The sequence below is a fragment of the Rhinolophus sinicus genome, linkage group LG01 (assembly GCF_036562045.2).
Source record: "Rhinolophus sinicus isolate RSC01 linkage group LG01, ASM3656204v1, whole genome shotgun sequence".
Taxonomy (NCBI): Eukaryota; Metazoa; Chordata; class Mammalia; order Chiroptera; family Rhinolophidae; genus Rhinolophus; species Rhinolophus sinicus.
In genome coordinates this window covers 138,951,427-138,979,425 of record NC_133751.1, presented here as the reverse complement: position 1 = coordinate 138,979,425, position 27,999 = coordinate 138,951,427, and the positions used below count along the sequence as shown (strand labels likewise).

At 41.9% G+C, this 27,999-nt stretch overlaps 1 protein-coding gene across 1 annotated transcript in view; it reads right to left on the bottom strand.

Moving 5' to 3' along the window:
- Positions 1-27,999, bottom strand: part of KIF5C (kinesin family member 5C) — a 144,051-nt gene that overhangs the window by 57,599 nt on the left and 58,453 nt on the right. Inside the window, exons 4-11 of the mRNA XM_019737476.2 lie at positions 26,747-26,851; positions 22,931-22,979; positions 22,609-22,664; positions 21,853-21,940; positions 18,156-18,280; positions 14,824-14,928; positions 14,298-14,446; positions 2,450-2,598 (exon numbers count right to left, since the gene is read on the bottom strand). Of these exons, the coding sequence (XP_019593035.1) occupies positions 2,450-2,598; positions 14,298-14,446; positions 14,824-14,928; positions 18,156-18,280; positions 21,853-21,940; positions 22,609-22,664; positions 22,931-22,979; positions 26,747-26,851 (826 nt within the window). The remainder of the gene's footprint in view (positions 1-2,449; positions 2,599-14,297; positions 14,447-14,823; positions 14,929-18,155; positions 18,281-21,852; positions 21,941-22,608; positions 22,665-22,930; positions 22,980-26,746; positions 26,852-27,999) is intronic.

Genomic DNA, 27,999 nt, shown 5'->3' with positions numbered 1-27,999 from the left:
CACTCCCCTGCTCACCTCCCTAGTCTGGGCCTTCTCCGGGGCTTCCTGTCTGTGCACAGTTCTGCCTGCCCCCCCACTCAGCAAGCCTGCGACTTGACACTCTCCCCACCACAGCCAGCTCCTCACCAAGCCGTGCTGACTTCACCCCTACATATTTCTCCGGTGCATCCATCTCTCTCTCTTTCCAATGTCTTATCCCTAGATGACCACCCTACTTTCTGGCTCTCCTCCCACCCTCTCCAGTCCGTTCTCCAACACAACTGACGGATCTTCAAAAGTGCAAATCTTATCATAGGGTCTGCAGCTTAATATCCCTGAGTGGCTTTTCATTGTTTCCATATAATGACAAAAATCCTAAACAAGAACTGTGCAGCCCTGCATGGGTTAGGCCTGCCTGCGCCCCCTACCCATCTCAGGCCAGCGGTCCCCCTGCCCAGCTCTCCACACTGGCCTTCTTACCCGGGCTCAGAGACACTGTAAATGTGGCTGCCTCCACCTGCACTCTGACCTCCACCTTGTACCTATTTCACCTGCTTACTGCTGTTTCTCTCACATCTTATTCCCTGCGTTGTTCATTGAGGGAACTCTTCACTGACTTGTCGGTCAAGGTCAGGGCCCCCTGTTGTAATAACTTATGTGTTTCCTATTTGGTATGTAGCACAGACTACCATCACACGTTTCTTCTGGCTGGAGTCTACCTCCCCCATCAGACAGTAAGCCCCCTGAGGACAGAGACCACGTCTGACTTATCACCCTTTAATCTCCAGCACTATATTAAAACACGTTAACATACATTTTTGAAAGTACATCATGTGCCAGATTCTCCAAATTATGGAACTTAAGGGTTTATGTAGGATCTCACTCTTTCGGGCCAGGAAAACAGTACATTTCTGAGTAGATGTACAAGGTGGATGAAGTGGGACAAAAAGTTGAACGAATGCCAAGTGCGAAGTCCAAAAGCAGGGCGAGAGCGCCCAGCAGAGATGTGCGGCATGAGGCAAACAGGGTGGGCAGACTCAGAGGACAGACCCGACTGAGGGATGGAGAATTGGAGGGTCAGAGCTTGGCAAGGACAGGAAAGAATAGAAAAAAATAAGGCTGGTTGCCCACTCCACAGTGTTTCTAAGGCCGGACCCCTCCCTTTACCAAAAGGCTTTACCGAATGTTCCAGTCGCCCAGCAGAGAACTGACCCAAGAGGATCCCAGAAATAGAACAAAATTTCATACAGCCGCTCCTTGCCTTGCCAAGCATCCCTCCCCACTCTCCTACTCCTGCCAAATGGTGAGGAATCATCCACCAGCCCCAGGTGCTGAATTATTCAATTATTCTAGCAGCTTTCAAAACACATATGCAGCTAGAAAATCTCCCAAAAAGAAAAGAATCATCCTATTTAGGCTACTAGGTCATTTCTTGAACCTCTCTTGAATCCTGGTTTGCCACGTAATTGCTTTTCAATTGAACAGCAGCTCAGTGACACCCCACCCTTCCTAGCACAAAGCAGTGACAAACATATAATCACGAGACTGCTGCTAACTGTGCCGTTACAAACAGGCGAGTTACCTCCGAATCCCGCATGGCAGCCCCAGGCTCCCACACTTACCCAAGACTGAGGTCTGCTACAGCACCTTTAATAAATACCGAACATAAGAGCAAAGGATACGAAGAACAACCTCCAACTATCCACGATCCCCCTGCACACACACCAACCTGCCTTATTTCAGTCAAAACAAGAAAAGACTTCTAACTTCCATCACGATGCTAAAACCACTGAAATAATCTGTCTGCTCTTCGATCTGGAAATCCCCCTTCAGCGCCTCACCCACGACCCACCCACCCACTGCATGTCAGCTCTCTGAGATATTTCCTTCGAGTAGAACAAACCAAAGAGAACGTTTTGGGGGAAAAGAAAAGCTAGTCACGAAACAAGCCTTTAAGACTGCATTTTAGCACAGAGCTTCCTCAGGAGCTCCCTATTTCTGGCTCTGAAGAAGCAGAGCATGAAAATGCGTTGAGCCAAAAAAAAAAAAAAAAAGCAAATATGTACCAGAGGTGATTTTTTAACGCCAAATCAATTACAAAACTCAACCTAGGAGAGAATGACATGTTTCATTAAATCGAAGAAATCAGAACGACACAGTCTCAAGCCCTGTCCTCTAAACCTCGAATGTGGTTTCAGAGAGCGAATTACAGTAATAGAGAAGCATCTACTGGAAACAGATTAAGGCAACCTTGCAAATAGTCACTTGCCCACACTAAGAATGTATGTCAGCCAAGGGATGGGGCGGGGTGGGGAGCAGTGCTAGGGAATGAGAAAAACGTACCTGCTTGTTCACACAGGTGTTGCCATGCAGCACCGAGCTCTGCCATCATCCCTCTTTCCCAGGTGCCCCAGGATGCCAATGGTTCTAAGAAAAAGAGGGCACACCCTCGTGCCCCACTCTTCCTTACCATTTCTCCATCTGTTTAGCTCCACCTCCAGATGCTGGATAACATTCTTCAAAGTCTTGTTTTTCTCTTTCTCTTTTTCATATTTCTTCTTCCATTCTTCTGCTGTCAGCTCCAGGTTCACAGAGACTGTATTCTTGATGGTCTTAGCCCTGGGGTTAAAAACATAAGGGAACGATTGTGAGCATAACGATTAGCTTTAGACTAAACCCCTTTCACATCAACAGACGGACTGGGGGAGCGGGAAGGACCCTGTGCCTTTACCTACCACCCTGCTAGCATTCTTTACAGCCCTGCTACCCTAAGGCTCCAAACTCACCTTTTCCTTTCCTCCTTTACCTCCTGCCAGTCTCTAACTCCAATGCACTTTCATTGCAATTGTCTCTCAGCGTCACCTCTTTATTCCCTACCATCATCTTAGTCTGCGTTCTCAGCCTTGACTTACGGTTTTAGCCTTTTTCAAACATTCAATATTCTTCTTTAAGTATCGTCATACTATTGCCAGTTCCTGTTCCTAAGTCGAGTTTCCTCTGAATTCAATTAACATTTATGAAACATGGGATATATACCAAGACAAATGAGACAAGGTCTCTGGCCTCTCAGAGCTTGCAGTTTGTCCTACCAATAATATACAGACTGAAATAACACAATGAATTCTTTCTCTTGCTCGCAATTGGTACTTAGAATCTGCCCTGATGTGTGGAACACATGCCTACACGTGCCTGCCAGGCCAGGCGAGTCACTTAACCGAGTCAGGCTGCCAGGTGAAGCAGCGGCTCCCTCCTGAGCACATGCCCCATCCCAGCCAATTTTCACCGTGGAAGAATGGAGAGCCACGGTTCTCAGGTCATCCATTTTTTCAAGAAAAGTCAGAAACTGAGATTTTTATTTATAGCTCCCAGGTGTAAAACAATTTTTCAAAATAAACATGTGATACAAACAAACATGTCTAATGGCCACCAATTTGCCATCTCTACTACAGAGATGGCGTGACCTCCTAGGGTTCATGGCCACAGAGGGGTAGGGGCTGATGCCACAGTGGATGAGTGGACAGTAACGCAAGGGAGACCGGTGAGAGCAAAGGCAGCGCCAGCTCTAGCTGATGCTGAAAACAAGACATGACTCACCTAGTTAGGCACAGAAATGAACACATAAGCAGACTTGTCTAATTAAAAAGTCAATTGACCATGGCAGAATTCCACTTGTTACTTACATTTTTAAGAAGGTAAAAATCTTCATTTAAAAATATGTGATATTCTGCTTTATTTGCTATTGACTTTTTCATGTGGAACTCCCACCAGTTCTTGTATTGTATTTGTCAGCACTATACAATGCATGATCCAGGTTAATTACTGTTATCATCAAATGACATTTTGGGCAGTCTCTAAATCCAATGGATTTCTAGTGCAATTAAAGAAACGCAGCAGTCCTTCCCAGTGTTATCGATGTCATTCTAAAAAATTAATTCCTAAAGCAGACAACTAAATGACCCAACTGTCAAAAGAGGACTTAAACGATTTCAATGTAAGACTCCACTTAAGAATTAGTATAATTCTCCCTCGTTCACTGCAGCTTGAGGCTGCTGTCCCCAGAAATGCTTCAACTAATTTTTCACACAGCAGCAATTTTATTACCACTTTCAAGTCCATGCTGGCTTGACACTCTCCCCTCACCTGCTATCATCCTCAGGCAGTGTCATAGATGTTTCTCAGATACAAACACAAACACTGCAGCATCCGTTACCAACTTAGGAAGCGAAAAACACCCCATGGTTAAAAATGCCTGTGGGTATTGAAGGGTACACTTTGAGGCTACAGATCTTACTTTTTACATCATAAAGAGTCTCTTGATGACTTCTAATGATACTGGAAAGAGAAAAACACAGTTTCTATGATGTACTCAGGCAAGTTTAGCCAGAAGTACATTTTTGTGAGCTGACCGAGCAAGGTTATCACTGGTGAAACTGGTCCTCAATCTCAAAGCTCTTTTAAGCAATCCAGAAAATTATTTTTCTTCCACTTCTGTAGTAACTAGGGTCCTGGCAGGAAACAGAGAGCCAGCTCAAACTATATAATTTGGAAAGAGTTTAACAAAGGTATGGGAAGGGTATTGGGAAATAACAAGAGATAAGGCGTACCCCACATTAGTGATGGGGGGAGTCATTACCACCTTTAGGCTAAAGAGGACCCAGAGGGAGGGAGCTAAAAAAGAAGGATGCCCAAGGGGAGTGCTAACAGCCTTTAGTCCAGGAACTCAGCCAACCCAAAGTGACACTGCAGGGGAAAAGCCAAGAAAGTAATACCCTGACCTCACTCTCTTCCCTTCTTCTGATCACCTGCCCATGTTCCACCCCAACTGGCCAACTTAACTGGAAGCCAGAGGCAAGGGAGCCCATTGTAGTTGTCCAAACTGGTCCCTGTCCCAGGGCCCAGAGCAGAGCAGGGATGGTATAGAAATGACCCAGAAGAACAGGGGGAGAAAATACAGTCCAACTCCTATTTGAAACTCAGAACAATGCTGGGAAAGCATATCTCGTGCCATTGCCCTAGATTTCATTCATATCTCTCCAGCCACTAAAGGCAGAATAGGAAGAAATCCCACAACACTGATAGCGACAGACGTTAATCCTCCCAAAATTGCTCTAAAATTTTCAAATAGCCTCAAATAAAATCCCAGGAGGTTTGCATGTGGGTATGGAAATTGATAAGCTGATTCTAAAATTTATAGTAGAAATGAAAAAAAAAATAAGAAGGGCAAAGATACTTTTGAAGAACACAGTTAGAGAAGGGAATAGCAACACTGACTATATAATGATAGTGATTAAAACTGATTCCAGAAGCTTTGGAATACAAACAGAATGGACTCTCCAGAAAGACACTCAGCTATATAGTCCTCTGCTTTACAACAAAGGGACCCATACAGTGCGGTGGGCATGGATGGTCGTTTCAATGTGTGGTCCCGGGGGCAGGGGGGTGACCTTCATTCATTCCCCCAATTCCATATACAAAACTTTATTCCAGATGGACCGTACACATAAATGTGAAAGGTAAAACAATAAAGCTTCTAGAAGAAGCTAGGAGATTATCTTCAAGACCCTGGGGTTAAGGAAAGATTTCTTAAACAGGACATAAAAGAAAAGATAAATTTGATTTCATTAAAATTAAGAAAACCTCTCTTCATTAAAAGTCAACATTTAGAAAGTTAAAATATAAGCCACAGGAGAGATGGGAGAAGACATACACAATACATGTATCTAACAAAGGACTTACCCAGAATAACCCTTATAAATCAATAAGGAAAAAAAGCAGACGAGAGATGAAAAAAACGGGCCAAGATTTGAATAGGCACTTCACAAAAGATATGATAAAAACACTTTAAAAAGTGGGGGCTTGAGTTCATTAGCCATCAGGGAAATGCAAAATAAAATGACACTGAAGTGCCTTTACACCCCTAATAAAATGGCTAAAACTAAAATAAATTTAAAAAAAAAAAGGCTAAAACTTTTTAAACTGATATTACCAAGTGTTGGTGAGGATGTGCAGAGAATATAACACTCAACTGTTGGAATGCCAACAAAACGGATTACCTGGAGGGAAGGTACATTATTCCAATCATTTTGAAAAACTTTGGTGGTATCTACTAAAACTGAATGTCTCATATCCCGTGAGGAGCAATTCTACTCCTAGGTATACAACCAACAGAAATGAGGTCATATGTTCATCAAGCTATTACAACCAATGTCACAGTGACTTCATTTAGAATAGCCCCCAAATGAAAACAAATCATATCTCCATCAACAGTAGAACGCATACACACATGCTATATTCATAGAAAGGAATACTATATAGCTATAAAAAATAAAACTATTACACCTAACAAGATAGTGAATTTCAAAGATACAATGCTGCATAAAAGAAGCTTACTGCATGATTTTATTCAAATAAAGGTCATGTTGAGAGAAGTCAGTATGACACGCTTGAGATTTGGGTATTGACTGGGAGGGTGCAAGAGAGGCTTCTAAGATGCTACGTGGTGCTCATGTGTACACGCATTTGTGAAAATTTACTGAGTTGCACACTTAAGTCTATGCATTTCACTGTATGTATGTTATATTCAAGAAAAATAAGATGTGGAGAGAAATCAAGTCGGACACAAGAATTTCTAGATCATGGAATAAACGAGTTACTAAGAGAGACTGAATTTCTGTGTCTGGAGTTATTTTTAAAAAATTAAACAAATATTCTTTTATCTAAGATGTTGAAACAACCTTGTAAAGTGGAATAAAGAGTGTCTCAGTCTCTCATTCCCATAAGAGACCCAGAATAAAAAGATGTTGAACATCTACAATCTCTTTTGCTTTTAACCATGAACTTGAGGAAAATTTACAGACTAAAGGAGCCTAATGATTAGGTTCTATCTCATTTTCACCACTCACAAGCCCCTTTCGTCCTGTGTGAATACTGAGCTCGTTGCCATCAGTGAGGGTTAGGTAGTGATGTTTTTTTGCTTTGTCACTTTAGAGAATATCCAAGAGCCTTCCAGCTTTCACACTCTTTGCTCTTTTATTTTGGAATTTCCCACATACTTCCTAGCTGTCATCACACTAAAGAGCCTTATTGACTGGACTCTCTGTTTAAACCCTGCGCATCAGCATGGATCCTGGGCACTCAGGACCGCACATGGACATAATTCAGGGACTTGTGGGCACACAGGCGTACACCCGTGCATTTACTGCTCAGCTTGATTCCAAGAGAACTTCAGGTAGCTTGCAAGGAAACTTACCATTGACAGGATAGCACAAATTAAGAAATGTTCTTAAGGCAGGTTTTATCATTTTGTCCAGCTGAAGCCATATAACAATAACGATACCTCTCAGCCCAGTAGTTTTGGGACACTCTCTCCTTGATAGAGGACAGCAAGCCAATAATCCACAGGAGCCTTACTGCTCACTCATCATCTTTGTGAGTAAAGGGGTCGATCTCACTGTGATAACATTTGATTAACCCAATGTGACCAGATAGAGCACAAAGGAGTCCAACAGTACATACCTTAGGAATTCATTTCCCAAGTCCCTCAGGTTTTTCAACCAGAACCTCCGAGCTCTATACAGAAATGAACGCCTGTTCTACAAGTTAGAACCACAGCAGACCCTGAGCAAAACCCTAACCAAAGGCTACTTAGGGGAAGAACCTTAAGTAATCTTAGGTTTATAACCTAACAACAAGACCCACTTAGCACAAATGAGCCAATTCGGGAGGGTGTAATTATCAGAGTGTCTGTTTTACAGTTTTTCTTTACTTCAGCTTGCTTCAGGAAGTCAAACACCACTTAAATAATGCAAATCTAGGTTTGCCCCAGATCTATCTCTTCGCCCTGAAGGGAGGGAGCTAGGACCCAGTTTTTAATAGACCTCAAAGCTAATGAATGTTAGTTAACCACCTTTGGAGAAGGCAGAGCAAGCCCAGCAGACAGAGCGGAGGCCACAGTACACCATCCACCTACACCCCAAACAGAGACAGTGAAGCCAGAAAGGATCCTACTAGACGTATTCCACTGAAGAACAGAAGGAGGAAGACGCTGCCTCCCAGTCCTTGAGCATTCTGTTACTTCTTCTTGGTCCCTCGGTCACTGAATTTGCAGTTTACAGACGCTTATGGCCAGGCTTCTAAAACTGCCGGTGGTGTGAACTCCACCACCCAGGTTAAGCCTCCGTGTGTGACGACACCCTATAAGCATCTTCATAATTTGGCACTTGAATCAAACCCGTTAAAGATGGGAAGTTCTTGAACTACTTGGTTCACATCACTCTGCATCTGATAAATCCGCTTTCCACCTATTCCTCCATAATTGCCTATACTCGTACTTTCTGGCCAGTCAGTCCTAAATGATATATAGGCTATCACTGGAGTTTCTTTTAATTATCTTGGCCTCCCTGGAAGAGCCATGAAGAAGTTCGTTCTTGGTACCTTCCCACTTCTTGGTTTCAGCATTGTCCTTTCCTCTCCAGGTGTTCAGACAGTGCTGGCATTTGAATAAGGAGCTCTAGACAACCACACACCCTCAATGCCTAGAATAAATCTGCAATGTATGATTCCGCACTGTGAATGTGTGTGATAGAGACTGAGACCCTCCCGCTGTGGGGTGGAAGAAGGGAGTCAAGCACCCATTCTGCTCTATCAGTCAGGAGTCTCCAGATAAACAGAACCAACAGGACAGCTATAGATAAGTGGAGGATGGATGGATGGATGGATGGATGGATGAGTAGGTAGGTAGTTGGTAGGTAGATAGATGAGATAAATGTAAGGTGTATCCTATATATCATAGAATATATGATAATATGATAATAGGATCTCTATCTAAGAACTGGCAAGTCGGAACGTCATAGGGCAGGACAGTACACCGCAAACTCAGGGAGAAATTGATGCTGTAGCCTTGAGGCGGAATTTCTTCTTCTCTGGGAAACTTGTTTCTGCTCATAAGGCCTTCAACTGATTAGATGAGGCCTGTCCATATTATGAAGGGTATTGTACTTTATTTTTCTTTTAAGGTTTTTTTTTTTTAACTGATGAGGTAAGATGGGTTTACAACATGTACGTTTCAGCTGTGCAACATTACAACTCAACATCTGTATGCACTATATTGTACTCACCACCAAATGTCTAGTTTCCATCTGTAACCGTACAGCTGACCCCCTCTACCCTTTCTGTCCTCCCTCCACCACCTTCCCCTCTGGTAACCGCTGATCTTTTGTCTGCCTCTGCATTTGTTTTTTGTTTATGTTTTTTTGTTATTCATTTGTTTCGTTTTTGTTTTATATTTTACTTAAGAGTAAAATTGATGTAGGATGTCCCTTAGTGAATGCCGGGTTGGGGTTCATAGTCTTGTAGTCTTGTGGAGCTGAAGAATGGATACACTGACAAGGGAGAGGCCAAGAGTTGCACAGGAAGATAGTTTATTAAAGCAAGCAGAGTTACAGCTCCCAAGCGGGAGGGGGTACCCGAAGCTGGGATGCCCAGTAGCTAAGGCAAAAAGCTTGTGTTTATATACCTTTATTTCTACCTGGGAGGGGGATGTTGGGGTGTGGGTGCCTATGGATACAATGTTTCCCAGATTCTCCCTACTGCTCAGCTTGGGGTAGACCATTGAAACAGTTCAGTTGCCCCAGAGCATGATTGATGATATTGTTGTCCTGGTACATTTGCCCTGGTACAGGTAAGTTCTATTTTTGTTGTTTTTGCTCAGTCTACCAAGGAATTGCTAACTGCCTGATTTCGTACTAACTAATCTGCCTCCAAAATCATACAGTATTTGTCTTTTTCCGTCTGACTTATTTCACTTAGCATAATACCCTCAAAGTCCATCCGTGTCGTCACAAATGGCAGGATTTCTAAGTGCTTTTACTTAAAGTCCACTGATGGTAGATGTTAAACCACATCTACAAAATACCTTCATAGCAACACCTAGATTAATGTTCGATTAAATTATTGGGTAATGTAGCCTAGCCAAACTGACACATAAAACCACCCTACCTTTTAATCTACTCTGAGTCCTAGTTTCAAAAAAAAAAAAAACACACCTAACCTTCTACAAGGCACCTTCCCATGTCCTAATAAGGCCATTTCCCTGCCCGTGAGTGGGGACCGTAGGAAAGGAGAAATTAAAAATTTTTAATTTTGTGTTTTGAATAGCTCTAGTCTCCCAAGAAACGTTAAGAAATGACCAATCTGGATGAGAATTTGGCATCTGGTTAAACTTCTGTAATCCATAGTATTTATCCCTCCAAGAACAAAAATTAACCCTAATGGTGTTTCAGCAACAGGCCTCCCAACAGGGGATGGCTTGAGTCTTTCTTCATTTTATGCCAAAAGTGTAGCCAAGCGTCTCCACTGGCCAAAGTACTCCCTCTAGCCCTGCAGGGAACTTATTATCACGCTCTGGCGACACGAATTTTGCATGCACACCACTCAGGCCCACGGCTCTGCCTAATCCAGCTGCCACCAGACTGAACATGCGATTTACAAAATAGTGCACATCAGGAAAAGAAGAAAGAGTATTACTTTCCCTAAATTATCAATTCTCCTTCCACATTCCACATACAAACAAAGCCTTTGAATTATTCATGCTGGATCAATCAAAACTCTCGGTGCCAAAGAGGTGCTAATTCAGGCCTTCTCTGAACTGATTGGCCTGCCCCCCTCAGGGCTCCCTTTTCCCTCATTACCACCCCAAATCAAGGTACATTAAATAGGCTTCCAAGATAATTGGGTGATTTGAGCTCACACTTCTGAAACTTACAAATATCCTTTTTGAATAGTGCTATAAAAGTACTTAGTAATTAAAGACTAAAAAATAAAATGCTGGAAGCCAGAAAGAAAAAAGATCAATGAAAGTGCTCTAATTTGAGTCCCCTATCCCTTACAGCAGGAAGCGTTCGGCTTTCCCACAGAGTCCAGCTTTTTGGCTCTCTGCTGCCTGGAAATTCAAGTGTTGCCTCCACGACTGGGTTAAAAGCACTTTGAGAACACAGCAAATGGCTTCTACTTCTTTACTAGCACGATGCTGGGCATTCAGGAGACTAAAAGGGACAGGCCTGAACAAATAGAAGAGCCAGAATTCATCACTGAAATCAAAACACAGACAGCAAACTTCTTCCTTTAAATTCCAGTACCTAATCTAGAATCTTGAAGAGCGCTGACTTGGTAGGCTGCCCTCAGGCTCTACCATGTTCCAACTGCTTCAAAAGATACGCTATTGTTTTATTCAGAGCATCAATACAGCAATAGCCTAGCAACAAACAGGGATTTCTTCCTGTCCCTTGGAAGAATTGCGTAGGAATAACTGAGGAATCTCATGCTGCCCTAAGGTTTGACCATCCCTGCAACAAGAATATAATGAACACTCGTTACACTGAATTTGAGATGTGCCCGGCAGTCTTTTCTGAGTTCAAAGTGCTTAATCTCACTAGCTATCAGATGCCATGTCTAATCTGATGTTCAAACCCGTGTCTACTGTGTAATTGGGTTCAATGTGTTTATTTGACAATAAAGCAGGTATTGGCCCCATAGAGAAGTCAGATGTCCTTGAAGAACCCATTAACCAACTCGGAGATAGAGGGAAGGTAACAAAACCTCACACATTTCTAATTATAGGCTAGAAAACAAACCAGATCTAAACCCAACCAAATTTCTGGACATAAGGGTGTCATAGTTCAGCAAATGCCCTAACGTTCTATGGAATCCTACACCATAAGCAGCAGATTCATCTGTTCATTCATTTGATAAGCATTTATTTATTTATTGGCCACTTACTGTGTCCTAGTTGTGCTGGGTGCTTGTTGGGACAACTGATGCCAAATGATAAACCGAGTCCCTGCCCTCAGAGAGCCCAGTATCCAAATGATGCCAGTAAAAGACTATAGAACAACCTATTTCATTTGCAAATATAATTGCCATACTTTTCATTTCCTGGAACCCCAGAATATCAGCAGTATTTCTTTAATCATTCATTCCGGAAACTTAATTCTAATTCTCCTTCCTTCCATCCTGTTCCTTATGTTCCAGTCCTATCCTGTAAGTTACATTGCGTTCCGCCCAGTCCCATCCATGACTGTGACTCTCCCAAGCTTCAGTACATCAGATGGGTGAAGACTGTTGGAGATGGAGGGAGGGGGGAACTTGTAATCACTGAGTGCCTATTCCATGCCAGCCTTTGTGCGAAGTAAAAATCCAAGCAACTCATTTAATACTCCCAACAATTCTCAAAAGTAGGCATTGTTGTGTTTCCTCCTTGTGCGTCAAATAATACCATCTCCATCCTATGACACCCTCCATGGTTAGCCATTTACTGTGTGGTCTCAGGTACAGTACTGACTGGCTTTGAGCCTAAGCCTCAATTTCATCCTCTGGGCAGAGGTGAGAGAATGCCTACCTGATAGAATTACTATGAGGATTGTGACATGCCTGGCCCACACGAGGCCCTAAAAACACATGCTAGTGATGATGATGGTAACGACTGCCTCACTAATATCACGAGAAAATAATCATTTGGACTTAAGCCTAAAACTCTTCCTACAGACAGCTGCAAACGCACACTCACAGCAGCAACCCTGACACAGCCCAGTACCCCAGGATGACTCTGGTTTGCAAAGATTCAGATGATTTTTGCTTTGCAGGTGAGGGTTTGTTTTTAAAGAGATGTTTCTTTTATAAATGCATTTGTTGCTTTGTTTTCTCAAACATGTCATCAGAGGAAACTGTTAAAGCTTAAGTGTAAGAAACCAGGGAAAGGCAGCCGGTTGGATCAGCGGTTAGAGTACTGGGCTCCTAATGCCGAGGTCGTCGGTTCGATTCCCATATGGGCCAGCGAGCTGCGCCTTCCACAACTAGATTGAAGACAATGACCTGACATGGAGCCAATGGGTCCTGGAAAAACACCCTGTTCCCCAATATTCCCCAATTAAAAAAAAAAAAAAAAAGGAAAAAAGAAACCAGGGGAACGAGGCAGGCAGGATGATCAGCACAGTCTTCTATGTTTCCCACACGCAGATACTGATTTATAGGTACCCTTGAAAAAGAAGGTGTTATCCCACTGCAATGCACTGGCCTAAGCATGTAGCTAATCGAGGAAGTGATTTGAGAGGAAGTAAAGGACCCAAATCCAGTTTAAAAGATGTATTAGTTCTACAACATTTCAGTGTAATTATTATTTATTTAGACATCCCACAGGTGCCATGACTGCGTAAAATTCTATGTTCTGTTCAGGGCTTAGGAAATGACGGGTTTAATGCAGTTCAAACAAGCCACACAATTTCCCATACAGAATGCCCACCCCTATCTGTCCTTTCTCTCAGGATCTTAAATTATTTCTCAGGCATAAGCCCCCAGGAGGAAGACAGAGATCGCTCTGTGCATCCATTTACAAACGAGGCCGCTGAAGCCAACGGGGAACTGGCCCCTTGTCTAAAGATCACACAATTGTTGAGAATTGAAGGCAATGATGGCAGTAGAATCCCTATCTCCCAACCTCAGGTCTGGGCTCATACCACCCAAATCCAGAGCACACAATCACTCCAGGAACTAGCCCCTGAGGTAGCCATGCTGAGAGGGTGGCGCTAAACACCTGAAATGGAGGGACCAAGACTGAAGGAGGTAAGGCCTTGGCCAACAGGGGAGGGGCGGGCAAGAAAGGAGAGCAAGGTCTGAACAAACCCACGCACGAGAATGATGCTGCTTTAGGATTACTAATGTGCCTGCTGCCCACCTAGTAACACTTCCCAGACATCTAGGAAACCTCATTGGGACATTTTTGAAGGTGAGAAGATGGCTGCCATCTTTTCCTCAACATACATTCCGTACCTCCTACCCCCAGGGTTAGTATGAGGATTCCTTTCCCCCGTTTTAATATTTATGTAACGACTCTACATTCATCTTAGTTTCTGGCTGTTCTATCAGCACCTTTGCAATGGATCCCAAATATTGGCGTTAAAGGTAGTTACCAGTTTTGAGTTGTATATACTTGAAATCCTGTGAACATGAGTCAGACTTATAATAATTCCATGAGGAACAAAAGTGACATTCCACTGAATTATCAACAATCACATCTATAGTAAGTTTGAGTGATTTTTTTTTTTTTAACATCATACCATTGACTGGCATATTCCTGCCCATTATTTTAAAACACGATTTTTCCTTTGGCCTCAATAAATGATGCCTCAAGTTTACAGATCACCTGTTAGATGCAATTAGTATCAGGCTGCTTGCCCCCTCACTCTCATTCCTCTCTGACACTAGCTCCTCGCCACTGACTCCTAGCACCTAAGCTCAGAGCACGGGTAAGGACAGACCACACCCACCTTTGTCCAAACATCAGCGTTGACTTAGTCTCGGCTTCATTGAAGACAGAGGGAGAACAGCAAATGACGATGGTCGTTCTACAGTTCCCACCCAAGGAGTCCTGAAGAATCCGAGTCATCTTGCTGTCCCGGTATGGCACGTGTGTTTTCTATTTAGGAAAAGAAAAAGTATTGGCTGCTACAGCCCATTCAAAAGAAAAAACACAGAGGCAAGCAAGTTAGTGATGGGGATATTGGGCTTAGAAACACGTGTAAAACATGAATTTGTTGCCTGGTCTTTGGATCTTGCCAAAGTTTAGAATGCCCATTCTGGGACCCGGGTCACAGGAAATGAGCATCACCATTCACACATTTTAATGGACTAGAACTCCCAGCAAGCAGGGTGTCCACAGCCAGGATTCCCTCTGTCCCATTCCAAACAAAAACAAGCCAATCTCTGGGGTATGTGGCAAAGAGAGCACACACAGACCCCAAAAAAGGCAACTTCTTATAATATAATTTAATAGATGGGGACAGGATCACTTACTGTCCCTTCTGCCAAGGCAGAGATCACGTTTCCAAGAGCAGACAAAGACTTATTGATATTTTTAGCTTCGTCGAGAACAGCTCCCTCGGCACCAGTTTTGCTGACCTACGAGAGAGAAGAGAAAGCAGTGAGCTGCACAGGACAGCAGAAGCGCAGAGCAGAAAACTCCAATTCACAGGAGGGCAAGAGTGCAGGGGGTGGGGGGTGTGAATCCTCCTGGAATGCAATGAAAAAGAAAAGTAAGTAAGAGTCACATTGATAAAACTCTCCCTCGCGCCTGAGGCTGGGAATTTCTTCTCTCTTGTTGTCATTTTCCTCTCAATTAGGTTTTAGGGGAATGGCTGAAATGCCTCAAGTGGCAAAGCTGCAGATGCTTCCCCGGGGGACATCCATCCAGGAAAAGCAGGCTTTAAAAGGCTGAGGCCGGGACACTGAACCACAGTCTCCACTAGGGAGGGAACCCAAGGGGAAGCTTGGAGAGAAAACGCTGTCCTGGCCACCGTGAGTGGACATATCAAGAAAGGGTCAACTATGAGCTCCAACTTCACGAAAAGGACAAGAGGGGGTGGGGTGGTCATCCAGACTCTGCTCCTTCCCCACTTACCCATAGCAAGTAAAAAAGGAACAACTATCCAAAAGGAAAGATACTTTTTGGGGGGTCATTAGCACCTAACTTTAATTAAAATTAATAGTTTAGATGAAGAATTAGAAATGTTTAAAAATCAACTTCTGAAAAAAATCACATTAACATAAAGGTAATAAAACAGAAGGGCAGAAGTCCAAACGAGGTGCAACTTGGATGAAATATACTGTGTTCGGGGGCACATAATATAATACTTAGGCCACCCAAGGCCAGGAGGAGGAAACAAGCAAAGAGGACAAACCCCCAGGAAGCATTGCTTCTGGATTCCAAACTCTCCAGTGGCCTCAAAAATATTTACCATTTTCGAAACATTCAACCAAAGCTCTTTAGAAAAATGGTTCCTGTGTCTTCGACATTTTTAGTGTAGGTATGGAAAGTCAAGAAAATGTATACTATTACATTGTGAAATTTATTTTTTTCCTCTGCAGCCAGAGGGAGCACGCACAGTTCCTTCTCTGCTGTGTTATTACTGGTAATTTCACATTTACAATACTTGCTGTAGGGAGAGAGCAATTTACAGGCGCTAGAAAAAAGGGGAACTCAACATGATTCATAGCTCTGCTGACTGAACAAACGACACAGAGTGAGCAGCTGCTCTCTAAAGAAAGGTGAGAAAATCATTTTAAACTGCACAAAGAAGGGTTTAATTATGTATAAAGGAGAAACTCCTAACAATAAAGATGAATGCATGTCCAGGAGAAGGTTTTTTTTCAAATAGGATAGACTCATCTCTCCGGGAATCGTGTGTGTGGGTACCTCTGCTTATAGATAAGAGAAATAAGACAGCTGATGGGCCACAGATAACAACAGTCTGTTCACATGGTGTTGTTTATGTTGCTTTCATATTTGCATGTCTTAACTCCATGAAATATGCAAGACAGGTACAATCACCTGCCTTTTACAAACAAGGAAAATTTAAGCTCCAGAGATGTCAAATTGCCCGCCCAAGGGAAGAACACCACTTAGGGAAGGCGAGGACGAAAGCCCAGAGTTCTGGATCTCTAGATCATCCTGATTCGTTCATATGGAAACGCCTAAGGCAAAGGAAAACAGAAACCGTGTTTCCCCGAAAATAAGACCTAGCTGGACAATCAGCTCTAATGCGTCTTTTGGAGCAAAAATTATATTTTATATTATACCTGGTCTTACAGTAAAATTAAGACCAGGTATTATATTACATTGTATTATATTATATTATATTATATTATATTATATTATATTATATTATATTATATTATATCTGGTCTTATAGTAAAATAAGACCCGGACGTATATTAATTTTTGCTCCAAAAGACGCATTAGAGCTGGTTGTGCGGCTAGGTCTTATTTTCGGGGGAAACGGTATGAGCAAAAGAAGCAATGCCTCATAAATGTCCTAAGTAAGAACCACCAACACCACAGGGGACTGGCCTCCACTCTAAAATGCCAGCATTTTTCAGCTGCATTTGGCTCCTAAATGCTCATCCCTGTGCTCTGAAAGGAAAGAGGGCACACTTGTGAAGAACGAAGGCTTCGTGTCCAGCCCCACACAGCTGGTGTGGCAGCAAAGTGGGACTTGGTTGCCCAGGATTAGTCTGGAACTAAGCAATGCTGCTCCGTAATCCCATTCTGGTGAGTATCTGTTTAAGTCAAGTTACAAGCCCATACCAGTAAACGTTTAGATTCCCAACCAAGAACACCCAGATGATTTTCTGCTCACAGCTTTACAAATGCGTGCAGGAGAACACTCCGAGTCGCCATTCCCTACAGGGATATTGGTGGCCACAACTTGGTGTCCGGCAACTCAGTGGTGGGGTACAGTTAAGCAGGAATCAATTACACAGTTCGCGAGACTGGCCTAGCTCCAGAGCCAGCTGTGGTGGGGACAATCAACCGATGTCAGTGATGACGGGGGCCACGTGCTATTGTGCACATGGACCGGCTCTGTGATGTCGCCAAGTGGGGCAGGGCCCCAAACCAGACTGTAGCAGCAGGAGCCTCTAGTGGTGCCCTGGAAGTGAGGCTGGAGGGGGCAGGTGGGAGGTCCTGGGAGGTCTGTCTGGTCTGGAGTATGGCCTCAGCCAGTGCCTGGCAGAGCACGACACAGAACACAGGCCTAACGAGAGCCCTGACAAAACCAAAGAAGGAATTGGGCTTGTGGCCCAAACACTGATTACAGGCCACACAGCCTGAAGGAAGTGAGGCTGCCGTGTGAGACACCATCTCCATGCCCACTGCAGAGAGAAGCGGGGAACACGAGCCGGCCCCAGGTTGCAGGCCTTCTAGCAGCAAACATACCTGCAGAGGCAGGACTGCCACATTCCAACACAAAGCCCCTTCCCGGCCTATTTGAGTCAGGAATAACAGAGGGATCTTTCCTTTTCTCAAAGTGCACGTCCCTCCGGCATTTGCAAAGCTGCCTTTGCCAGGCTAAGTTCACAGCACCACTTGCCTAATGTCATAATCAGAGCCTATTAGCCATAAAGCAGAGTTGGCATTCAAAACACCTCCCATGACGCGAATAGGGAACGTCAGGACCAAAAAGAGAGAGCAGGGAGACAAAGGTTAAATTTAATAACATCTTGGTGCAACATCAGAAACTTTAAAAGCTCTTTAAAACCAGGAAATAGAAAGGCATAAAAATTATACCATTGCACAGTAAAGCAAATAACAGGAAAATTATAGGTAATACAAATAAAGAACCAATTACCTTTTCACTCCCAGCCAAATCAACTAGATAAAGCTTCCCACTGAGTTTTTTTTCAGTCTCTACATTCTCTTGTTTAATATTAATCAGGAAGATACTGTGACTTCTAGAGCTGTGTTCATTCATGTCTGAAAAGGAAAATAGTTTACTGCTCTACAAAGAACACATAAATTTTGGTAGCAAGCCTCTCATCTAAAAAATAAAAATAAAAAATCATGCCTCATAGCTCCATTTTTAAAAGGAAGTCCGGCCAGTTTTTAAAATTATCTGCGGCCACCACTTCTTCTTAAAAAACAATGCTCGTTCTAGAAATGAAAGATTTAAGTGGCAAAGAAATTAATCTAAAATCTCAGTCAGTGGTTGCAGATAGATTCTCTAGCTCTGCCTGAAGCCCCAGCCTCCAACATCCTCCACCAGCTTGACCCTCTCCTGGAAGAGGTCACAGCCTCTCCCTGCCTCACTCAGACCCTCAGCCTTTACCATCATGATTAGTACCTGACGAATTCCATCGTCTTCTGTGTGTAAGGCTTACCTTATCAGTAATACCATAAAATTTCTTAACGAAACTTTCTTAATATCATAATACTTTCTTAAGTATTATGGATTAAGGTATACTTCTTCTATAATCCATGCTAGGCATATAGGGGGTCTCAAAGATTAAACATGCTCCATTAAGACCGAGTACTGGAAATAAAAATCTTTTGGCACCCCGGTCTTTGTTCTCCAGGCAAGCAGAGACCCCAGTGACTGCCTTATTCAATCCCTACTAGCAATCATTTCTTAAAACCGTTTTACAAGATTATATGGAAGAAACCCTAAAGAGTCCACAAAAACGATGGTAAACTAATAAACAAATTCAGCAAAGTTGCAGGACACAAGAGCAACATATAAAAATAAATTGCACTTCTATTTATTAACAATGAACAATCCAAAAAAGGAAATTAAGAAAACAATTACTTTTAAAATAGCAACAAAATGATAAGGTACTTAGGAATAAACTTAACCAAGGAAACAAAAGACTTATACACTGAAAACTACAAAATGTTGCTTAAAAAAATAAGACACAAATAAATGATAAGACATTGCAATTTCATGGATTGGAAGATTTAAATATTGTTAAAATGCTAGTACTACCAAAAGTGATCTACATACAGTTCAGTGTAATTCTTTATCAAAATCTTAGTGATGCTTTTCGCAGAAATAGAAAAGTCCATCCTAAAATTCATATGGAATCTCAAGGGACCCCGAATAGCCAAAACAATCTTGAAAAAGAACAAATTTGGAGGTCTCACACTTACTGCTTTCAAAACTTACTACATTATACATATACTCATATGTACCACATCTTCTTTATCCATTCATCATAGGTTGCATCTATATGTTGGCTATTATAAATAATGCTGCAGTGAACAGAAGGGCACATATCTCTTTTCTAACTAGTGTTTTCATTTTCTTTGCATAAATACCCAGAAGTGGAATTGCTGGGCTGTATAGTATATCCATTTTCAGTTTTTTGAGGAATCTCCATACTGTTTTCCATAGGGGCTGCACCAGTCCGAAATCCCACCAACAGTGCACAAGGGTTCTCTTTTCTCCACATCCTCGCCAACACATGTTGTTCGTTGACTTTTTGATGATAGCCTTTCTAACTGTTGTGAAGTGGTATCTCATTGTGGTTTCAATTTGCATTTTCCTGATGATTTGTGATGTTGAGCATCTTTTCATGTCTATTGGCCATCTGTATGTCTTCTTTGGAGAAATGTCTTTTCATGTCCTCTGCCCATTTTTCAATTGGATTGTTTATTTTTTGTTATATGAATTTCTTACATATATATTTTGGATATCAATCTCTTATCATATGTATCATTTGTAAATGTACTTGTATTCTTCCATTCAGTGAGTTGCCTTTTTGTTTTGTTGAAGATATGATACACACACACAAACAGGAATATTATGCAGCAATAACAAATGAAATCTTGCCATTTGCTACAACATGGATGGATCTGGAGGGTATTATGCTAAGTGAAATAACACAGGTATAGAAAAACAAATACTGTATGGTTCACTTATATGTGGAATCTGAAAACAAAACAAAAACAGACTCATAGAGATAGAGACCATAGGAATGGTTACCAGAGGCTTGGGGGAATGGGTGAAAAGGGGAAAAGGAATATAATCAATAATATTGTGATATGTTTGCATGGTGACAGATGATTACTAGAATTAGTGGGGCAAACACATTATAAGGTATAAAATTGTCATATCACTATCTTGTACACCTGAAAGTAACACAACAATGTAAGATTGCATACCAACCATACTTAGATACCTAAATAAAATTTTAAAAACTTACTGCAAAGCTACAGTAATCAAAACAGCATGGTATTGGTATAAAGGCAGACATATAGACCAACTGAACAGAATAGAGAGACCAGAAATAAACCTTCATGTAATACAGTCAAAAAATTTTCAAGAAGAGTGTCAAGACCATTCAATAGGTAAAGGACAGTCTCTTCACCAAATAGTGTTGATAAAACTGGATATCTACATGCAAAAGAAAAAAAAAGCTGGACTCTTACCTTAGGCCATATACAAAAATTAACTCAAAAAGGATCAAAGACCTAAACGTAAGAGCTAAAGCTATAAAATCTTAGAAGAAAACACAGGGGAAAAGTTTCACGACACTGGATTTGGCAACACAAGCAAAAGAAAAAAGTAGATAATTTAGACCTCACCAAAATTAAAAACTTTTGTGTATCAAAGGACACTATCTACAGAGTGAAAAGGCAACTCACAGAATGAGAGAAAATATTTGCAAATCATGTATCTGATATGGGATTGATATCCATAATATATAAAACAAACTCCTACAAATCAACAACAAAACAAACAACCCAATTAAAAAACAAACAAAGAACTTAGATATTTCTCCAAAAATGTAGAAACGGCCAATTACCACATGAAAAGATGCTCAACATCGCTAATCGTTAGGGACATGCAAATCAAAACCACACCAAGATATCACTTCATATGAACTCACTCTCATTTCTCTATCTCCCTCTGAATAGAACGGACAGCCCCCCTGCTTTTCATGGAACCTTTGCCATTCTAGTACCATTTGATCTGCTTCCCTGGGATGTGTACACATGCCAAGGAAGGAACCACAGGGTAAACAAGCTGACCTGAATGCGTTTATTATTAACTCAATATCGGAAAGTTTTCAATAAAGCTCCACTCTGTTTTCTGAGTTCCTCCTTGCTTTTCTTTCCCTTGTATACAGAGAGCAGAAATCTAATATGGTTTCTTTCCATGTGTATGACTGGCATATACAAGTTGTTGGTTTGGATTAAAAAAAAACAAACCTCAATATTAACATGGTTCAAATAAACATAGAAGCTTACTTCCCGGGCTTTGGTTGGTTGGTTGATTGGTTGGTTATTTTCCCCCACGTTCAGGCTTAGGCTGCTACCAGCATCCAATGAGCCTCACCCAGTATCTCCAAGAGTTCTCTGGCCAGCAGGAGGCGCTGGTTCCCACAACCTGCCTAGACACTCACTGCACATCCCTGGTGTTTGTGTCGCAGACACTGCTTTCCAACTGCCTTCCCATTTCCTCAGGACCTCATTACCCACCCTTCCTGGGGAGTAGGCAGACACCTGCATCCTAAATCAGAGGGGAGGAAACACCACACTGTGCTTACTTGTTACAGCCACATGTCGGTTTGCCTTGCCTTCATCTATTACATCCATGACTTCCTCCGGGCTGGACACAAACCGCTCGGTGCACCCCTGCCAAGACAGTCAGTTCAGGTTCACCATTAAAAATCTGAAAAGCAACAATATCTTGAAACAGCTAAACATATTCCCATTTCACTTCTAGATGTGCAGATCAAGAGAAAGGCTGCAATGTGGATCCAACAACGTTTCCTCCTTGCCTAAGGCTTGAATTCTACATTAAAAAGAAGTCTGTGCATCCCCTAGGAAACCCCAAAGTAAACCAGAAAAGAAAGGCCGGTTTCCCTAGATTTGTGAATACATAATCAAACTCAGCAGCCATGCAGGCAGAAATAAAGAAAATCAATGACAGAAAAAGTAGATGAAGTTTTGCTTTGCTTTCCATTTCCAACTTTAATTAGACACTTTGAAGTACTGTAATAGGCTTCCCCTAACAGCAAGGTATAAACAGTTATACTCAATACCAAAGCCTCTTTAAATGTGAATAATAAATGTTTGTTCATTTCTGCAAGTCTTACCTCACATGATTAAACATCTGTGATACATTCACATAGAGAGATGATTGTAGATATTAAATGTCTATTTTTTAACCAGATGAATTACAAATATAAGGAACATGATTAAATATCTCTATGTACTTTATATGGGCATCACATGTAATAATTATTATGACAGTGAATGGAGAGAAATAAGTTGCATCATCAATCAAGTTTTCTTCATACCTTTACATATGGAACTCTGTTTTTATCTTCATGAACGGCCAAATTTGTCTTGGATACTTCAGAGATGATAATGACATGCAAAGAAGAAAAAAAAAGTTAAAGACCCTGTACTGGAGGAAAAAATAGAAATTGCAGAAGATAAGCAAATCTAATCTCTGCAATATGCAAGTTTAAGCCCTGGCTGAGAATAAGCAGACAGCCTGAAGGCAAGAGAACATCTCTATAAATCTTTATTAATTCCTTAAGAAGGGCTTTAAATCATTTCAACCTCCCTGGACTTTAGTTACAGAACAAATAAAGGACAAACATTCAGGTTACTCACCATCGAGTAAATCCCTGATTTTGTCCAAGTAGATCTCAAAATAGGAAACCTGTTAAAAGCAAATTGAGTTTGAGACAGAAATGCCACACGATATTACAAAAATATCATTATTAGAACTTACTAAAGCTTTTGTCATGCATTAGCTAAGAAGAGTAACAAGAAGGGGTCCAAAGTGAAGATTCAAAGTCCTAGAGTGAAGAGCCCCAGCCCACACTCTGCATCCTGCTTCCTGGCTTCGTCAGTTTGCTCCATGGGTCCCAGCTCAGTGTGGGCCACTCTCTGTCCTCACACATCACAGCGCCCTGTGGTTCAATTCAGGTGTTATTTACACCATGTGCTAGACAGCCACTTACAGGAAGACTCTAGCTTTTACCTCAGATGAGTACCAAGCAATCTTCTAGGTGTGACATCAGCTGGAAAAGGAAACATCCTTTGCAAGTAATTGTCAAAAACCTTCTGTAGCCCTCACCTTCTGCATGATACTGACAGCCTGAGCAGACCAGGGTGGGAGAGTGGTCCAAACATTCATGTGGGGGAAGAAGTGGGGAGGCGGGTAAAAGCAGTTTGCTGAGAACTACAAGAGCTCAGCAAGGTAACTATGAGAGAAATCATGGTGGCAGATTTTGAGGAGTCCAGAAAGATTTAAACAAAATGTGATTTAATGAAAGACAATGAAACTGTGAGAGGGAAAGGAAGCCTTCTGATGAATTATTCTCAAATCTCAGCCCCAGGACCGCCAATGTCTACATCTCCCATAGCATTTGTTTAAACTGCAGAGCCCTGAACCCGACTGCAGTCCTATTGAAGCAGAATCTCTAAGAATAGGGCCTAGGAAACTGCTTCTAAAATCCCAAGTGACTCATAGGCTAGCTAACCTCAGAGAACAACTTTAACGAGATGTGCTCTTGAAAACTGAACCAAGATCCTAGGTAGGCCTCAATTTTCCCATCTGTCAAATGAAGCCTTTAGACTTGACGTCCAAAATCCCCTCTAGGATTCTGCATCCTGTCTACACCTGCCTTCTGCCTCCCAGATCAAATTTTCTCTCCTTATGTCGATGGGCTTTTTTGGAAATATAAACAAAGGAATGGACAGAAAAGTCGGAAAAACGTAGTTATAAAGTTGGGATGTGACTACAGGTGAAACCTCGTCTCCACATCCCAGCTCTGGACCAGCCCTGCCTCTAGTTGGGGCAGCAAGTGAAGACTCCTGGCACTGGTCCTAACCCAGTTCAGCCCCGGTTCATTACCTTTTCTCTGCATCTCAGTCTGGAATCTCCTGACTTCCTAGTTTCTCTGAGATTTGGGGTTCCAGCTTTGAACCCTGGAATCTGTAGCTGGGAATCCCCACCATGTCGCCTGTCTCCCTAACTACCTCTGTCCACTTGAATGCGAAACTCCCGTCACTGAGCCTCATATGCCATAGACACAGCTACCCAACCTTCGAAAGCCCCATTGCTTCTGTTCCCAGAATCCTACAGACATATTTGGCCTCTAATCTTAGTCAGCTCTCTATAACCCAGTCCTTCCTGCAGCCAACTCAACCCTGGCTCCAACTCATTCTATGTATTCCAGAATTGTCTGGTTTTCATTCAGACTTTTCTGTTATCTTTGAGATCTTACACATGCGCCCTTATTTCCATAGATTACAGAGAAAATTAATGACATCTAAAAAGCAGTCACGAACCAGATATTAGCAAGTCTGGCCATTAGAATGCTGTCCACATTTAATAAAAGTAGAAAGAGAATTCTGATTTGTTCATGTCTCTTTACCACAGCAGTTACTGGCTGCTTTATGTGGGGGTTTGATTTTGCTATTTTTGTCACTTCAAGTACTTTGTGAGGCCAGGTAAAAGAAAAACAAATAGGCATTGCTTGGCATTAAGAAATAGTATGTTCAGAAATAATGTTTAGAACCTCTGCGGGACCCACTTGAAGGAACAGATCTTCAACGTTGCCTGAATTGAGACTCTTTTTCTTGATTAGGCCTGTCACTACTCAGTACAAAGTACGAAGTAGTCAATAATAGCTAACTTGTCCACTTAACGATTATTATTTATGAAAGAGGCAAGCATAACTACAAATGCAGCAAGGGAACCTAGACTGTAAAATTTAGCCCTAGGGACATGGGTGTTGTTCCTCCTGCTGGGCTGTTTTCATCTTAATAAGATTCAAATACAAGACCCTGTTTTGAGGGCAGTAAGTAATTGGTTTAACATCTTACTCCAGGATTATCCCATAAGTAGTTTGAGATATTTAAATACAAACAACCTTAAAGATGCACTAAGCTCCTAAATCTTGATCCCATCAAAGCAACAAGCTTCTATATCCTTAGATATAAAGAATCCTGGCAAGAAGCTGCTTTAGCCAACTATAGGAACAGTAAGAAAAAAGATCTGCCAGGTGCAATTTACAATTGGGCAAACAGTCATTGCCTTGGTTTTATATACTTAAGGAAACGTATTTATTAACAGAAATAATTAAGGGTAGAGTTTAATATAATGGAAAAGGTACTGTGTGTAGGGTTGGTCAGATCAGGAGTTTAATCTCATCCTTGCCAATGATTCGTAACGTACTTGGCCCTCTGGACCTATTATGGCCTTGAACTTCCGTTTCCTCACCTCTAAAATGGTGGGCCAAGTGCAGTAAGTCCCACCCGTCAAGGGTGATCTCAGCCTCTCAGCTGATCTGGTCCACTCCACATCTTCTCAGAACTGCCCCTTTCTCCTCCCCACCCCGTTAATTCCATCCCTAGTCAGCCATGTGCATCCTAGACCCAGCTAATCAGAGCTGGGGGATCACCTACAGTAGGCTGGGCCAGGGACCCCCTTCCCTGGGGAATCAGGAATTGGAAATAAGGGAATGTGGAGCAGGAGCTGACATCGTGCGCCCTCCCCCACCCCCCAACAACAACAACAAAGAAATAAAGCAAGAAGGCAGAAATGCAGAGACAGTAATTGGTATGGAATTTCTTTTGGGGGTAATAAAAATGTTCTAGAATTAGATAGTAACCATGGTTATCCGATTTTGGAAAGGATTAAAAAACATCAACTGTATACTTGCAAAGGGTGAATGTTATAGTACCTGAATTATATCTCTATTTTTTTAGATTAAAAAGGAAAAGTAGGACCTGGATTTCTCGCTTCTCCACAACCCCTCCCTCTTAAGCCTGCTATCAGATTCTGGATCTCATAACAACTTCCTCTATTTGCCTAAACAAGTGGCTTTCAGTCACTTGCAAACAAAGAAGCTCCAATGAATATACCCCTAATACCAACAATTATGAATTTAAGCCAGAACATAGGTTCCGGTCATTAAAAAAAATAGGTCTACAGTCAAACTGGGTAACGTAATATATTCCACGTTCCCTTTGCATAATCATATTATACAACAGTATACGGAAGCTCATGATAAACTTAATATTGTTCAACAAAGCATTTTCCCAGCTCATTTGGCTACATAAGCACTTTCCCCGGTACCCACCTATTAATAATATGAGAGACTGTGTTCCATGAAACCCACTTTGGGCAAACCCAGTCATTCCGTCATATCTACAGAAATCTACATAGTAAAGGGTAGAAGTCAGGCAAGTATCAAGATGATTTCATTCTAAAGAGGATTTTCACTTTATATCTCAAGCAAACCATCCAGACAGCTAAGTAGTACCTTAATCATTAAACAAAAAATACGGTTCTTCTTACCACAGTAATATTTAAATTAGACAAGATCACCTTTCACATGTATAAAATAAGAGGAAAGCTAAGAAACATAATTTTGGACCCCGTTTCTTCTTTGGGTCTCCATCCGTGGCACTGACCTTGATGTGAAACTCCAGGTTTTCATCCATGGAATAGATGTGGTCAAAGATGTCGTGTGCGATCCTCGGGATGATCCCCATGAGTTGCGGGTCATGCAGCTTCCCCTAGTGGGTGAGAAACACAGACACAGGTGCTGAAGAGTGTGGGAAACACGTGAGAGAGAGAAGGAACCACATCTGGGTTTTCTGAAACAGAACTCCGTGGAACAGGAGCACCACATACACACAGGCTGTCTGCTCCCTTGGAGATCTACCCGACAGACCAACAGGCCAAAAGTCAGCGGAATAACTCAACCCAGCAGAGGAGAGCTTGTTCTGTCAGGTTCTGAAGCCCCACAATATTCCTTCTTGCTACCACTTGGGAAAACAATTCAGTGTCTATGTGAGTGAGTATGTGGGGAGGTAGGAAGGAGGGAAAAGGACTGAGAATATATGGGTGACTATAACATAATAAATGAGGGCTCTGTTTTTGAAATTTTACAAACTGACCAGAACCTACAAGTCCAAGTTAATCTGCTTTAATAGAACCACCTTGAGAGCTGATACATAAAGGGGATTCTACGGAAAGTAACCTCACAGGGTGATCTGATCAAAAATTCCTAACAGGGCAGATCATGGTGGGTAATCACACCCCAGGCATATAACTTTTTAGTAAAAGGTTCATCTTTGCCTTAAATAAGCCCTGTCCTTTGTTTCTGTGCAACTACTACCATGTTTCCCAAAAAATAAGACCTAGCCGGACAATCAGCTCTAATGCATCTTTTGGAGCAAAAATTAATATAAGACCTGGTATTATATTACCATAATATAATTTTACTGTAAGACCGGGTCTTATATTAATTTTTTCTCCAAAAGACGCATTACAGCTGATTGTCCGGCTAGATCTTATTTTCGTGGAAACACAGTAGGTTAACATACCTTTGAAATAAGTTATAACCACTCTCAAGAGAGAGAGCACATAATCTTCCTAACTATCCTGTAATCCAATGCCCGCCTTGCTTTCTCCCACCTCCATGCAATCTTCCTTGCATTCTCTCCTTAACTTCAAATGCATAAAAGAAGCTGCAAATGTGTTATTCTCCAAGGCACTTGAGATCTTGCTCCCAGCGTATGTCATCAGTTTGGCTCAAATAAACTCTTACAACGATTTTCTCTACAGGTTTAGACATTTCTTATGTCGACACATGTATAGTTTTATTAGTGTTATCACGGCTCAAAAATTCCTAAGAGCCTTATTATGGAAATACCTTCAG